Source organism: Sceloporus occidentalis, unplaced genomic scaffold, assembly GCF_023333645.1.
Source record: "Sceloporus occidentalis isolate IW3139 unplaced genomic scaffold, rSceOcc1.0.p SCAF_40, whole genome shotgun sequence".
NCBI lineage: Eukaryota > Metazoa > Chordata > Lepidosauria > Squamata > Phrynosomatidae > Sceloporus > Sceloporus occidentalis.
The window spans coordinates 1910504-1924760 of NW_028317020.1; the positions used below are offsets into that span (position 1 = coordinate 1910504).

The following is a 14257-nucleotide window of genomic DNA, read 5'->3' on the forward strand; positions in this document are numbered from 1 at the left end:
TTTGCTGCCTGTATCATAATAGCAAGTTTTAGGCAGCACGTGTAATTACATGGTTTAAACAATAAGATGCCATTGACCACATCACATATTGGAAGAGATAATTAAGCAATATTTTTGCTTAATTTTTTTTTGCATGGTTGAATATCTGAACCCCTGAATCACAAACATTACCTGCACAGCAATTTTCTTGGAGTGATACAGATAGGAGTGCAAGGACCAATTCTGAGCCTGAGTGCCAGGACAAATGTCCTATTTTGACCTTTGGATGGATGGCCTTGTGAAGGTCAATTCAAGTGCAGTTCTGAAGCAACCACCATATCGACCAATGGAAATGGTCCTACTGATTGAGCCACTTTTACCACAACTGCTCTGTATAAATACAATACCCCATGTGTTACAGGGTGTAACCTATTCCTGGCTGCCTCTTACACAGGACCTACATAGGTTGAATACTTCATTATTTACCTCTTTAAAATCATCCATGACTTCATTATTTACGGTCAGAGGTGGATGTAGCGACCACTCCCGTCCGGTCACCAACATGTACACCACATTGGTGAGACTGATCTCCCCACGCCCAAAATTTAGGTGGATTCACACAACCTTATAACTGCTGAGATTTCCTGCCACACTCCACCTCGTCGTCCCTGCCATCATCTTTACCCAAAATCAGATTATTTCAATAACGCTGTTTATATGTCTGGTTCAAGTGAATGAATAGGCCTTTGGTTTTCTTATAACAGGCCTCTGTCCTCTACTGATGTTGTCACTGGTGAGAATATATGCCATGCTTGTTCTCCTCCAGGGAACTCCCATAATTGCAGGACAGGTTGGCAAAAATGTTATTTAGATTCTGTTCACTCACTTCCTGAGCAGGAAACTCCACATAACCGTACTGTGTGAAGAAAAGTTTGGACAGAGTGCTGTGGAAAATAATTTAAGTTTTAAGAAACGTATATCCAGGAAACACGAATCAAGCCAACATCTCAATCTATAAAGTAAAGGAAAACCCATGTGCCGTTAAGCCTGTCACCACAGAAATTAGGACTGTGATATCATTATCCTAAATAGTAATATATGTTAAGAATAATATCTTCAGGTGTTAGGGGAAGCTACTACTAAAAATTTCCACGTGCACAGATTTTTGCTTTGCTTCTGGAACCAAATTTTAAAAGCATGAATAGTCAAAAGTGAAAATAAAGTTAGTTTTATATGGCATTCTAATTCTATCCCTTTCACATGAGAGGTGGCATTTAACTGGTGTAGATCCTCTGTGGTTACCTCCTTCGCTGCTAATTACAGTTAAAATGTGTAAGAATTCTAAACTTCACTAAATTAAAGATCTCTTTAAAAACATACATCAAAAGAATTTGCCAGATTTCCAATGACATGTCAACATTCTGCTATGATAGCATTTTCTAATAAGGCTAGGCAACGTTCAGTGCCAACATTGTAAATGGTACAGGGCAGCACTCTAAATGACTAAATGCCCTTAGCACTTTAAAGCCAGCAGTCGCCAAATGATACACGTGTCGGCTATGCGTATCCAGCTGGCAATGCTAAATTTTTATGCTTTTATATTTCCAACTGGTGGCCGCACACTGCAGGACCCAAATCTGCCACCTGAGTGGCAGCATCAGTATGTATTTGACCCTATTGACCACCAATATGCCAGGAGGCCTAGTCTGGGCCCGACATGGTTAGTGGCCGACAAAATGGATCCAGAATGCTAACCATGTACTGCTCCTTGTTAGATATCCAGACCAAATCCCAGCATTTTAAACATCAACCGCTTAAGGCCACAGGCCATTCTACACTTACTTGAGCAGTTTCAGCATTTTCAAGATGTCTTTTTTTAAACCCTAATTTGAAATTTCTCTAAATTTAGTATATGCACACATATGGTGTTTCTTTCAGGCCAAGTAGCACGTTTCCAAAACACTTATTGATATACACTATATAGTGTGAAAGAGGCACATTATTTTTTGTAAAACTATGTATTTTTTTAAAGTTGATATGCTAGGACTGCAGCCCTGGTAGCACGTACGGATTAAAAAACTAGCAAAAGAGTGATATGGTACACTTAGATAGAAATAGAAAATAATTTACCCAATTATATGTTGTAATTTAGTCCAACATATAAGGACAGATTACAAAATGACTCCACAAACCTATATGTATGTGAAAAACAGAAAACCTTTGCTATTTAACATTCTACCACTTTTTGTGCAGCCATTTAACAACCAAATTAAACAGCAAAATTCAAAACTGTATATCTTTGCACAAACTTAAAATTTTGCTTCAGTTGTCTTCCCCAATATAGGTACCCCCTTTTTAAAATAAATCCAAGTATGGTAATACCCCGAATGCATAGTTTGTGTTTAAAGGACACTTAAGAGGCAATTCCACAGTACGTTGACTAATACTCTCATCGTTTCCGTGTAGTGTTCTAGTCTGCTGCTTAGATCAAGTTTTTGCCGTATGTTTTGTTATTTATTAATGTAGATTATCAGCTACAAATATTACAAATAAATTCTTGGAACAATTGAGATTTATTGTTGGAAAAATACAGAGACACCCATATCACATAACAACCCAAAACATGAAAGTCATAATTATATAATAATTAGAAAGGAAAACTAAATAAATAAATAAATAAAAAATCGAAGCACTTTTTCCTCAGTGCTGCTGCAGAGTGTCACACACCTAAGAAAATTTGTGTGAATATATTTACATTTAAACATACTGCTACGTGGAGTGGTTTAACTATGTCATTGAAATAAGAGCTTATTTCCATAATACACTGTGGGTTTTACTGTTGCATTTGTTGAATTACATTTAACATGTGACTGAGTTTTCATATTTTAAATTGTTTACATTCCTTCACAGTATTGTAATAGAGCAACATGGTCTTATAACTGCCTATAGTCATTTTGGACACCTTATTACAGAAATCCCACGTTTTACAGCATTACAAGTATACTCAGAATTGCAAATTTACAGAATTTTATTGAATTTGGACGAAAACAAAGCAAAATGAATTAAAATTAATTTTAGTCTGAAATACATGGGCCCACATTCACTCACTCGAAATCTCGTTCTCTCTCTCTCTCTCTCTCACTCTCTAAATGTTTCTCTACCATCTTAGCCGACCACTTTTTGGTCTTCCTTTATCTTTACCCTTCTCTTCCTTCAATCTGCTATCTTCAATCGCATCTCCTCTGACATTGAGAACTTCTGCCAGAATGACGGGGCTTGAGGTGACATCCTCTCCCTGAACCTCTAATCTGGAGGAGACGTCACCGAAAGCGTTGTCATTTTGCCCTGACTTGAACTCAGGGCGATATGGTGGCGCATCCAGTGACATTCTCTCCACGATTCTACAATTGAAGGAGAGAACATCACCGAAGGCGTCACCATATTGCCCCGAGTTCAACTTATGTCAAAATGACAGCGCTTTGGATTGGAGGATCAGGGTGAGGGAGAGAAATTTGTTGGCCGAAAACGAATGTGCCCAAGCTTTGAACATATCTAACATATGTATTATTATACACATGCTGGGCTCCCCTACAAGCTGTGCTAAGGGTCCCACCACCACGCTTGTACCTTGTTTTGTATCTAAATGACATGACACTGTGCATATGTGAGACACTAGGTATTATAATAATTTGGGTTGGCCACACAGCTACGATTTAACTTCCCAAGCAATAATATCAATACATGTAAACCACTGAAACATAAATAGACTTACCAAAATAGAAGTATCCACCCTCATCTCTTGGTTGGAAAAATCGACCTCTGGCCTGGGCATGAACATCAGCACCCTTCTCTACTAGCAGCTCCACATAATGTTTACATCGTCTTTCGATAGCTATATGAAGGGCTGTTTGTCCTGGAAGAATCAGAATTTGGTAAGGATTGTAAGAATTAAGGCACCTTGTACCTTGAGTTTGTCTCTACTAATGCAAATATTTGGATTAGAGGCCTTCCAGACTGTCAACGTACCATCCTACTGTACCATCTCTAGCCGAGCTGGCCATGGTTACCCACCTCTGTAATAAACGTCACGGAATGGAGAGTTGATGAATTCACGGAGATTGCCAGTTTTCTCAGCAATGTCTACCAACATCGGAATAGTGTCATTTTTTCCTCCGTTCAAGTTTAGCAGTGCTTTAGGTAGACAAGTCTTCCCTGTTGAGGGCTCTAGTAAAACACAGTGGGTTTAATTTTATTTTGGGTTACATTTGGAATATACACAATCTATCGCATTTGGCGGGTTCCGTAGTGCTTATATGCCTTGCCTGTCACGCGGTGTATGTCCATTTCACAGAGGCTATTTTGAATATAACAGATCTCAATCTGCTACTGGATAGAGGACAAACATAGTATGTAGCACCTTTTTGAAGTTTAGTTTAATGTTCTTTTTAGGTTTTCCTACCTTTATGTCACTGTTTTACATTTTCTGTGCAATATTGGCATTTGGTGGGCAGGCATCTTTGCAGTCTGCTCCCAACATCACACACATTTGAATTTGCTCCACAAACTCTTTCAGGTGAATCTAATGCTGATGAACATATATATATATATACACACATATATACATATATATACACACATATATACACACATATATACATATATATACACACATATATACATATACATACACACATATATACATATACATATATATACTAACACAACAAATGCTGACATGAAAGGGGTTCGCCACTGATGCCCTGTCCAATAAAAGCACTAATATAAAGCTACAGGTGGCAAGGATCATATACCCAGATGTGTAAATGAGACTACGAGGCAACGGCACCCTGAACTGCTCTCCTTTAAATACTTGACCAAATACTGTACATAGCATCGTGTGGCCTAGAGGACCTATTGTTAGCCTGAGATTAGAATAAAAATTTCCAGATTAATTTAGAGAGACAATTCAGCCATACCTTCAGTAACAAGAAATGCAACGATGGAGTTCAGAATGTTAAGAACATCAGGCTTTAGCATACCAAATAAGCAGAAAAAAAAGACCATGTAGTCAAGGGCACATGCTATGTCTATCCCAACATGTAGAATAAATGGAATTTTTGTGCCACAGGAAGGGTTATCCTGTATTGATTTCAATGCTTGCTGCAGAATAATTGTTCAACACCCTAGTGGGAGCAACTACATGACCTGCTTCACAATAAATTTCCTTTAAATGCAGTTATGACATGTGCGCTGTTGGACATAAATTAGCATGATGTTGTATAGGCAAGCATAACAATGTGTTAGTGGGGTCTTGGCAGAAGCTCAAATTAACCCTTAAGTCTGCTCTAGCAACAAAGAGTTATGTTTTTTTTTCCGCCTGCTCTGGTATGTGCCTACTTTAGAAGATTAAGATTCCTGCAGATTAAACTCAGTGGGATGCGTTTGTGAAAGGCAGGAATAAAACGAGGCACCCAATTTATTTGGTTTCTGCACCTAACCTCGAAATTCCTCATCAGTCAGCCGCTTTTTCTGAGCCAACAAGAAAGGCAAGAATCCCTCGAGCTCAGCTGTGGATCCTCTCGATACAATGTCAAAAAGAATATGTCTATTAAACATCTTGATTACTGGAGGGGGGTCAGGACTTGGTTTCTGGGAATTTTGATTCTCCTTCCTGGAAAGGAGAAAAAAAAAAAAAAAAAAAAAAGTCACAGACAGAATTCTGACAGCCTACAATGGAAAGTTTGTCCAATGATCCATTAAAGATGTACATTAAAGCACAGTATTAAATCAGTGATCGTCATAATAGAAAGTGTAGTACAGAAAAACATTTGACAGGAAAGCTACATGTAAAAATTAATCGTCCTTGCTTTTAAACTACGACCAAATCTATAATTTAGAAACCATTTACAACAGTATTATGACATTTTTATTTCAAGGATCAGTGAAGTAAATGTACTTTGTTTCATTAATCCCGGTTCAGCAAAATCGGAATGGTGTCTGTATCATGAATATTTTACTTTACTATTTTTAACCTGTGGGTAGATACAGTACATAAAAGAAGCTTGTTGATCGTGGTACATGCTGCTGAAAAGCTACATCTATGATCTATGTTTGCCCCTTCTGTACAATATGTATACGGTTTTTTTCATGGTTAAGAGAAACTAAAATATGTACAGTTTATATTTCCAAATAAAAACACATTCACGTGCTAGAGGGTCAAAGGAAGCATTGTATAAAGATTCTGCCACCATTTTCGAGTAGTCATGCAGTTTATAGAGCAGTGCTTGTTCCCATCAGGATAACGCTAGGTCGGGAACCCAGCTCCTATTAAGGAGAACCTGACTAGGGTTGCCATAAAAGATGATCATTGTTTTCCCATGGAACCTCCACCAGGGGTTCACGTGTACTATTCTGCATGCATCAGACATTACATCTATGCTGTAATGATCAGATTTCTCCCAGCCATAAGCGAGGCACATAATAATTACCCTGTTGATGTCCGTTCATCCACCTAAAAAATAAAAGCGGTGCTTCATTCGGAAATGCCACTCATTTAGATCACTGCCAAATGTTGCTTACATTTTGGCAGTCACCACCTCCACTGCACAAGCAAATGTGGATATTGCAACTTGGGCCGAGCTTCATCGATGAATAACGTCACACTCTAACCCGCTAACTTGTTGATAAAATGTATGTTCATGTTTGTGCCACACAATCAAGCTCTGCTAGATTTTCTACACAGATTCACAGAGTCCTAGGAATGTGCTGAAATGAGAAAGGCTAGTTGCACAGTCGGCAGAAATATCAAATATATAAGCAGGCACTGCTTTTATTAGAGTTCTCAGCTCCACTGCACCCACTAAGGCGGTGGTTCATATGAGAGACTTTTTTTTCCTGTTAAGATCAGAAAAGAAAAATAATATCTTTACTTTTATTCGCGTGTAAAACATATAGTTTAAAATCTATATATGGATGAATATATCTAAACACCATAGCGGACTAATTTTTGTCTGAGGCTTCGAGGGGATAACGGCTTACAAATAACTAACTACATATTCAGAGCACACGCTGGGATTTGTTTATTAACTTGTGGGAAGATACAAACTGAAACATTTCACCTTACCCACTTAACTTCTGCATGAAGTGCCGAGTAGACCCTGCGTTTTGATAGTTAAATATTCGCTAAGGTCGCCTCAGCTAATTATAAATCATGCAGGACCGATGCGCACCTCTCTGGAGAATTTCATGTGGGGGGTGTCCTTTCAAGTTTCTATCAGTGCCTGCTTTTGCGTCACATGAAAATGAAGGCAACAACAGATTTGGTTAAGACTTAAGGTGTGGTATCTTGGATAAGCAATGACAGGGCTAACGTTGCATTGTACAATAAGCATTCCGCAACAAAAGACTTAGGAAATCTTTTCACCTGTTCACATGTGACAGGGGTGACTGCTAATTTCTTGGAAATAATGGCCTGTTCTTCAATGAAGTGTAATTTCATATTCAAATTATATAGGATTTATCGTCAAGCAGCAGGAAAAGCCACCAAACCAGTTTTTCCTCTACTATGAACATACAAAAAAATAAAAGCCTTAAGCTGCTGAATCATGTCGAGTAGCAAGAGGTGAAACTAGAAAGTTTCATGCTTCTACATGTATAGGAGTCCTATATACTACTATAGAAGTCCATAACAAGTTAAAAGGCTTTTTTTTTTTACCCCACCCATAATCATGGGAATGAATAAATTAATGAATGGATGAATTGTGTGAAAGAGAATGAATGAATTGTGCATGAATGAATGGTGTGAATGATTTTTTGAAAATGCATTCATGAATATGTGTAAATGAGAGAATTAATGATAGTGTAAATGAAAGAGTGAATGAGTGAGGGACTCCATTTAATTTTGTTATACACCGATTTCATTTCAATGCAAATGTTAACATTATTTAAAAATACTTTTCACGAATAGACCTTTCATGTGTTTTTCTTCTTGGGCAGATAGATGGGTCAAATAGTTATCTGCTGACACTATTAGGGCTGCAACTAACGATTATTTTCATAATCGATTAGTTGGCCGATTATTTTTTCGATTAATCGGATAAAAAAAAATATATATTTTCATTTATTTTCAATTATTTAATAAAGTAACATAGAATGTTAAAAACAAATGGCAGAATAAATTTTATTCTTGTTTTTATTTCCCCAACCTGCCCCCCAGTTATGCATATTTGAGCCCAGGCTTGCCACACTGCCCTCCCCGACATGCCACACTGCCCTCCCCACATATGCCTTATACCCCCAGATATGTCACTCCGTCCTCCTCAGGTATGCCGTATACCCCCCTGATATGCCATAGTGCACTCATAGGATTTGCAGACTCGTTCACAGACACAATACTTTTATAAATAAATACAGGGTTAATCTTCACTGCACCCAGGATTTAGATTCCCCTCAGTTTGCCCCCCTTTACCTTTAACTGCACCTTAAGTTAACTTTATTAAGTTAATGAAATTAACCCTCAGTCCTCAGCATTAAATTAATCCTTAAGAGAAGACCCCATTAACCAAAACTGCCCTAAATTAACCCTGAAGACCCCATCAACAACTGCCCCTAAATTAACCCATTAACTATAACTGCCCCTAAATTAACCCTAAACACCCCATTAACTATAACTGCCCCTAAGTTAACCCTAAACACCCCATTAACAATAACTGCCCCTAAGTTAACCCTAAACACCCCATTAACTATAACTGCCCCTAAGTTAACCCTAAACACCCCATTAACTATAACTGCCCCTAAATTAACCCCCACCTCCCCTAACTTTCAGCAGCCCAAATACTAATTTTATACTCACAGTTAGATGAGTGTCACAGCCATGTGATTGCAGGGAGGGACTGGAAAAAGGAAGTGGGCGGGCCAATCGGCAGTGACTGCAGGGAGGAACTGTAAGTAGCAACTGCTGCTGTGACTCCTGTGAGTCACACTAACGGATTATAACACGAGGGGTATTTTTCAGAGCATTTGCTCTGAAAAAACCCTCATTTTATAATCGATAAAAATCAATTCAACTAATCGATAATGAAATTCGTTGCCAACGAATTTCATTATCGATTATCATCGATTTTATCGATTAGTTGTTGCAGCCCTAGACACTATGTTTCTATGCTTAAAAAAACAAACAATTTGTAGGGGCAAATTGATGCACAATGTTGTGTATACTGGACATCCATACAAGGGAATGATGGGTTGTACCATGTTTGGAACATTCAGTGATCATCATATTGCCACTCTTGTTACATCATCTGTGAGTTGTGGGCAGACTCACAAGTGACATTACATTCCCTTGGGTTGCTCCATGAAACAGAAACTCAAATATATAAGTAAATGTGTCTGTATGCGCATGTGTGTTCAGCCATTGCTGAAATATGACAAGCCAAACATTTTGTACATTTTTTTGTAATTGTTACACGAGTTAGAATGGATAGGAAAACATAGATCTGAATAACGAGGTTAAGCAGCAAAAGGAAATACACAAAGTACAAAGATATCTGAATTTGCTCAACGAATATTATCTTTTCATCAGCATTGGAAAGAATCGTTAAAATCAGACAAACCGACTATTTCAGCAATGTGTATGTTAATCAGAATAATATACATTCCAGATTTTCTGTGGACAACACAATGGTGATATCGCTACACACCAGTTTCCGGACTTTAAGGGATTTGTTAATTGCATAGACAGATGGAAGGTTACGTTAAACAAACTTTACAATACTTAGAAATCTTTCTCCGATTATTTTGTAAAACATTAATTGAACCTATATGTGCAAGTTTAAATCTATAACATGAATCTGATGTCAGAGCCAGGTAACCGCTCAAGGTATCTAATATACATTTTGGTATAGTTAAGACAAATTAAGGAGTACAATCTGTGATACATTTGAGACAGAACATTTAACCCCTTAAGAACAATGGGTGGTCCCTAAACCCATTGAAAACAATGCATTTTGAGCCCGTATATGTACGGGCTTTGTCATTAAGGGGTTAAACTTTTCTACAAAAGAGTATTATGTGGCGACCCAAGCAACAACCACAACCACTCTTTGTGGGAAGGAATCGCTCTGTCTTTGCGATTGTTTATGAACACGTTAAAAAGAGTTTTGGACAAGGAAGGACGAAGTAAGAATAAATGGTACCTTGGTTTAAAAAATAAATGCATGCCCTTTCATTTTGTTCTCCTAAGAAAAAAAAACCCCGACGTGGCAAGTTGATAAAAATAAGGCATTGTAAGACCAAACGTCCAAACCATTATATTTCCATCATCAAAAAATAAACACCTTATCTAAAAGATCACATTTATTTTTGGATTATGGAAACAGTTCATCTTCCTTTAGTGGCGGTATTGTTCTTAAATCTAAGGAAGGAAATTACTTTTAGTTTTCAACATTTACACAAAAAAGTGTACATTTTGTTAGACTTTGTTTTTTGTGAAAAGGAAATAAAAGTAACTAAAGACACACAATACAAAACACCATTACCATGTACGTGACCCAGGATATTGCACAATATAAAACTCCACAAGCAGAGTACAGATTTTTTACATTCTGTACAGGCAAGTGCACAGTGAGAATCGTCCCACGGACCAGTCCAAAAGACTTCAAATACACATAGGAGTGAAAAGAGGTTTGAGGTGTGTAGTATGATGGATTATGTTATAGTGTAAGTGTGTTTTAGATTTAGTGTGCGAGTCTGTGTGTTATGTGCACTGGTGCTTTAGTAACTGGGGAGGGGCAAGGGGCATTGAGTTGAACCCCCCTTGGCCAGAGTGGCAGCACTCCCTTGCGAGTGTGTATGGAAACTTTCCTAGAGTATGAACTCCTGAAGAGTGAGTATTTATCAATTAGTTTCAGGAAAAACAATGTATACATGGTCCCCATATCTCTCAGGAGCACAGATATGGAGCACATGCGTGTGACATTTCTTCTAAGATCCTATGCGCCTCAAGGATGCACAGTGGGGTTTTGTGTTTTTTTTTGTTTTTTTTTTAATAGATTTTCCCGTTTTGCGGCATACCATTTAACAATTTGCAGTCATAATGCATGTATATATAGAAAGATATTAAATATATATAGAAAGAATGCATGCATGTGTATGGGTTTATGGTTATGAATAAAATATGGCCTGTTGAGATCACCCAAGGGCAATTGGGGTTTTTCCTAGCTTGTGAAAGTATTAACATATGCCAGGATAGTTAAAACCCATATCAACAAGGGAACACATGACACATAGCTGGTCAGCTAAAACAGACATGTTGCTTATGGAGAGGATCAAATAAATCTTTAGAGCAGGGTTGGCTTTCCTGGGGGAGGTAGGGTCTGGCAAGTGTATGTACGGAGAGACGGCTGAAAATTACTGAAACAATTCTTTAACAAAGGATTCCTTTTAAAGGCTTAGTAAAGGAGACAGTCCTACAGCACTCAATAAAAATATATATATAGCTGAATAATCATTAAAAATATATTTCAAGTCTATATCTCTTAGATGTGTATTTTTCCAGGCAGTGGGCAGTATGGGCTGGCTATGAAAATACTCAGACCTTCCCTGACAGGCCAAAGGTGGTAAAAAAGCAATGGAGGCTATCCAGAAATGGTAGGCTTGAGGCCACGCATCTTCCAGGGCTAGACCACCCTGACTGCTGCCATCCTCCCCAATGTGGGTGTCCCCAATTTGGACACAGGAAATGTTAGGGTAAGGAAAAAGGTGAGCAAGGGAAAATGGGCTAGCCCTAAAGGTGGCAGGTCCAAGGGATGGTAGTCCCTCTGTTAAGCTACCAGGAACACGTCGTCTTCAAGATATTTCTAGTAAATAATACAATAATGCAGAGAGCAAGAACATCTAGCCTAACTCAGAGAACATGGTTAAGAGGAAAAGGAGACATTGGTAGGAACATTCTGAGGAGCTGTCACCTAAATAAGTCACTGGTTGGAAAGGCGACATGTGAATTAACATATAAAAATACATTAAAAGAAAATCTCTCTCCATCAAGCCACCTTGCTCGTCACAACGCTCAGCCATATCAAAACGGCCTTTTGAAAACTTCACACACACACAAGAGAAGAAACCAAAATGGCTTTGAAACACTCTGTAATCCACCGAACAGATGAGGCGATTTATTCAATGTTGGCATCATAATAAATCAGATTTTAAAAAAAGTGTATATTAAATTAACTAAAGTGGTCCTTATCTGCTAAGGAATTTTGTTGTGAGCAAGCAGCAGGAACTATGTGCGATACATTTTCTAGAGGGAAGAACATACAAACTGAACACGTAGCCCATAAAAATATGTGCATAATACTTAAGCGATAGCATAGAATTTTTTCTATAGAATTTGGTGAGCACTGTTTGATAAGAGTTTATTGCACCTCAAATTAATATTACCGTATTGGCTCGAGTATAGGCCGCACCCTAAAAGTTAGGTGCTTTTTTTAAAGAAAAAATGTAATTTAAAGTGTAATAGATATGCTGCCACTCTGCCCCCCCGAGATATGCTGCCACTCTGTGTCCCCCCCATCCCTGAGATGTGCCCCCCTCCCCTAGACTTACCAGTGCAGACCGGAAGCGCTGGCACCAGAAGTTGTATACCGTTCTGCGTAGAATAGATGACCCCCGCCGGCCCCGCAAGGCACCCGGGGAATTCCCGGCAAGGGAGATTGTTAAAGCACACCGAGCAGACGTGCCGGCAATAGAGGTAGTTTACGCGCATTGCCGGTGAACGTCTGCGCGATGCGCTTAGACAACCTCCCGTGCCGGCACTCCCCCCGTGGAAAGTGCCGGCAGGGGAGGCTGTCTGAGCGCACCGGAGAGTAGGATGCAGGTCCCCTGCACCGCTGCGGGGGATCTGTATCCTAACCCCGCTGCCTGCCCGGCGCCCAGAACTGCATGTCCAGGGCGTCGGGCGCTAGACCCCAAATATAGGCCGCACCCCCACTTTAAAGACTTAAAGTGGGGGGGGTGCAGCCTATATTCGGGCAAATACGGTTATTTAATATGTTATGCAGCTATAGAACAATACTCTCAACATATACACATAACTGCGTGTTGTCAGGGTTTCACCTGGAGTCTGAGGGGTTTTTGCGCAAGTCTTAGGGTGAAGGGGCTAAATCTCAGGATCACACAGTCTGAAACTGTCCCATTCATACTAATTTACCTGGTGATATCTAAGACTCCTGATTAGTGCTTTTGCTACCAGTATGGTTGATATCCCTGTTGGAATGCGTGTTACTTAGAACAGGTATTAGTTGATTAGCACATTTGATACGTCCCTACATAGGCCATTAAAGGGTTAATATTTAAAGGTTCTCAGGGTCAACTCATTTAGAACGTTTTCAGGTTTTGAGTAAATACAAATTACTGCGCATAAAAGGAATACTTCATCACTTACTCTGCAAGAATCTTCTTCCTCTTGCGCCTGTTTTCAGTAGGGTGATGACGGTAAGTACCATAGTCAAACAAAGAGTCCATGGGTGCTTTCTTTGGTCCTGGAACAACTGAGGACTCATAGATGGTTGACTCCAGAAGATCCATAGGGTTGGGCATTCCTTTTTTAAAAGCTCCTTGAAACCTTATCTTTAGGTTTTGTCTGCCATCCGCAGTAGGCTGTGGAGTTCGCGTTACCTCTGGGGGTACTGTCCCCTCTTCATTCTCAAACAGGTTTGCAAGTGAGGAGAGAGGGAATGTGTCATTATTTGTAGACCCCTCGTCACCTTGAGTATCATCAAGGTCCAGGGATACACTGTGTTTTGGAGGGTGCGAGGGACTGGTCATATTTCACGTAAGAGATTTTCTGAAAAGAAAAATATACTATTAATACTACGTCTCCTTTCTTTACATCCATTTTTATTTTATTTTATTTTTTTTTTTTTAACAGAGAGTCCAAATCCTGTTTACAGAAAGTAGTGTATATGGTGGCAAAGTACATTCTAAAACTTCAAATTTTTCCACACGAATAAGTTAAAATGCAGTAAAAGTACTACGCATGAACGACACTCTTTGAAGGACCACATGCAAGCAAAATAGTGGTTCCATCTGTGTAAAGTCAGATTGGTGGCAAAGCAACTAGTGGTCAGGCAGGAGTGGATTGTCCACACATCAGGGTATGGGTGGAACTAGAGTACAAAGAGCAGCGATTTCTCATGGTGACTGTAATTTATGTAAAAGGATGTGTTTCCCTAAATGTATTTTGGAAGATGAACACACTGCTTACGGAGCCAGTGAAGATTCT

General features: G+C 39.0%; 1 protein-coding gene across 1 annotated transcript in view; it reads right to left on the bottom strand.

The window, feature by feature from the left end:
* The window catches only part of LOC149290195 (transient receptor potential cation channel subfamily V member 4-like), a 34414-nt gene extending 20614 nt beyond the window's left edge, over positions 1 to 13800 (bottom strand). The window contains exons 1-4 of the mRNA XM_089489391.1: positions 13418 to 13800; positions 5478 to 5650; positions 4051 to 4203; positions 3752 to 3892 (exon numbers count right to left, since the gene is read on the bottom strand). Of these exons, the coding sequence (XP_089345517.1) occupies positions 3752 to 3892; positions 4051 to 4203; positions 5478 to 5650; positions 13418 to 13800 (850 nt within the window). The remainder of the gene's footprint in view (positions 1 to 3751; positions 3893 to 4050; positions 4204 to 5477; positions 5651 to 13417) is intronic.
* Positions 13801 to 14257: the final 457 nt, after the last annotated feature.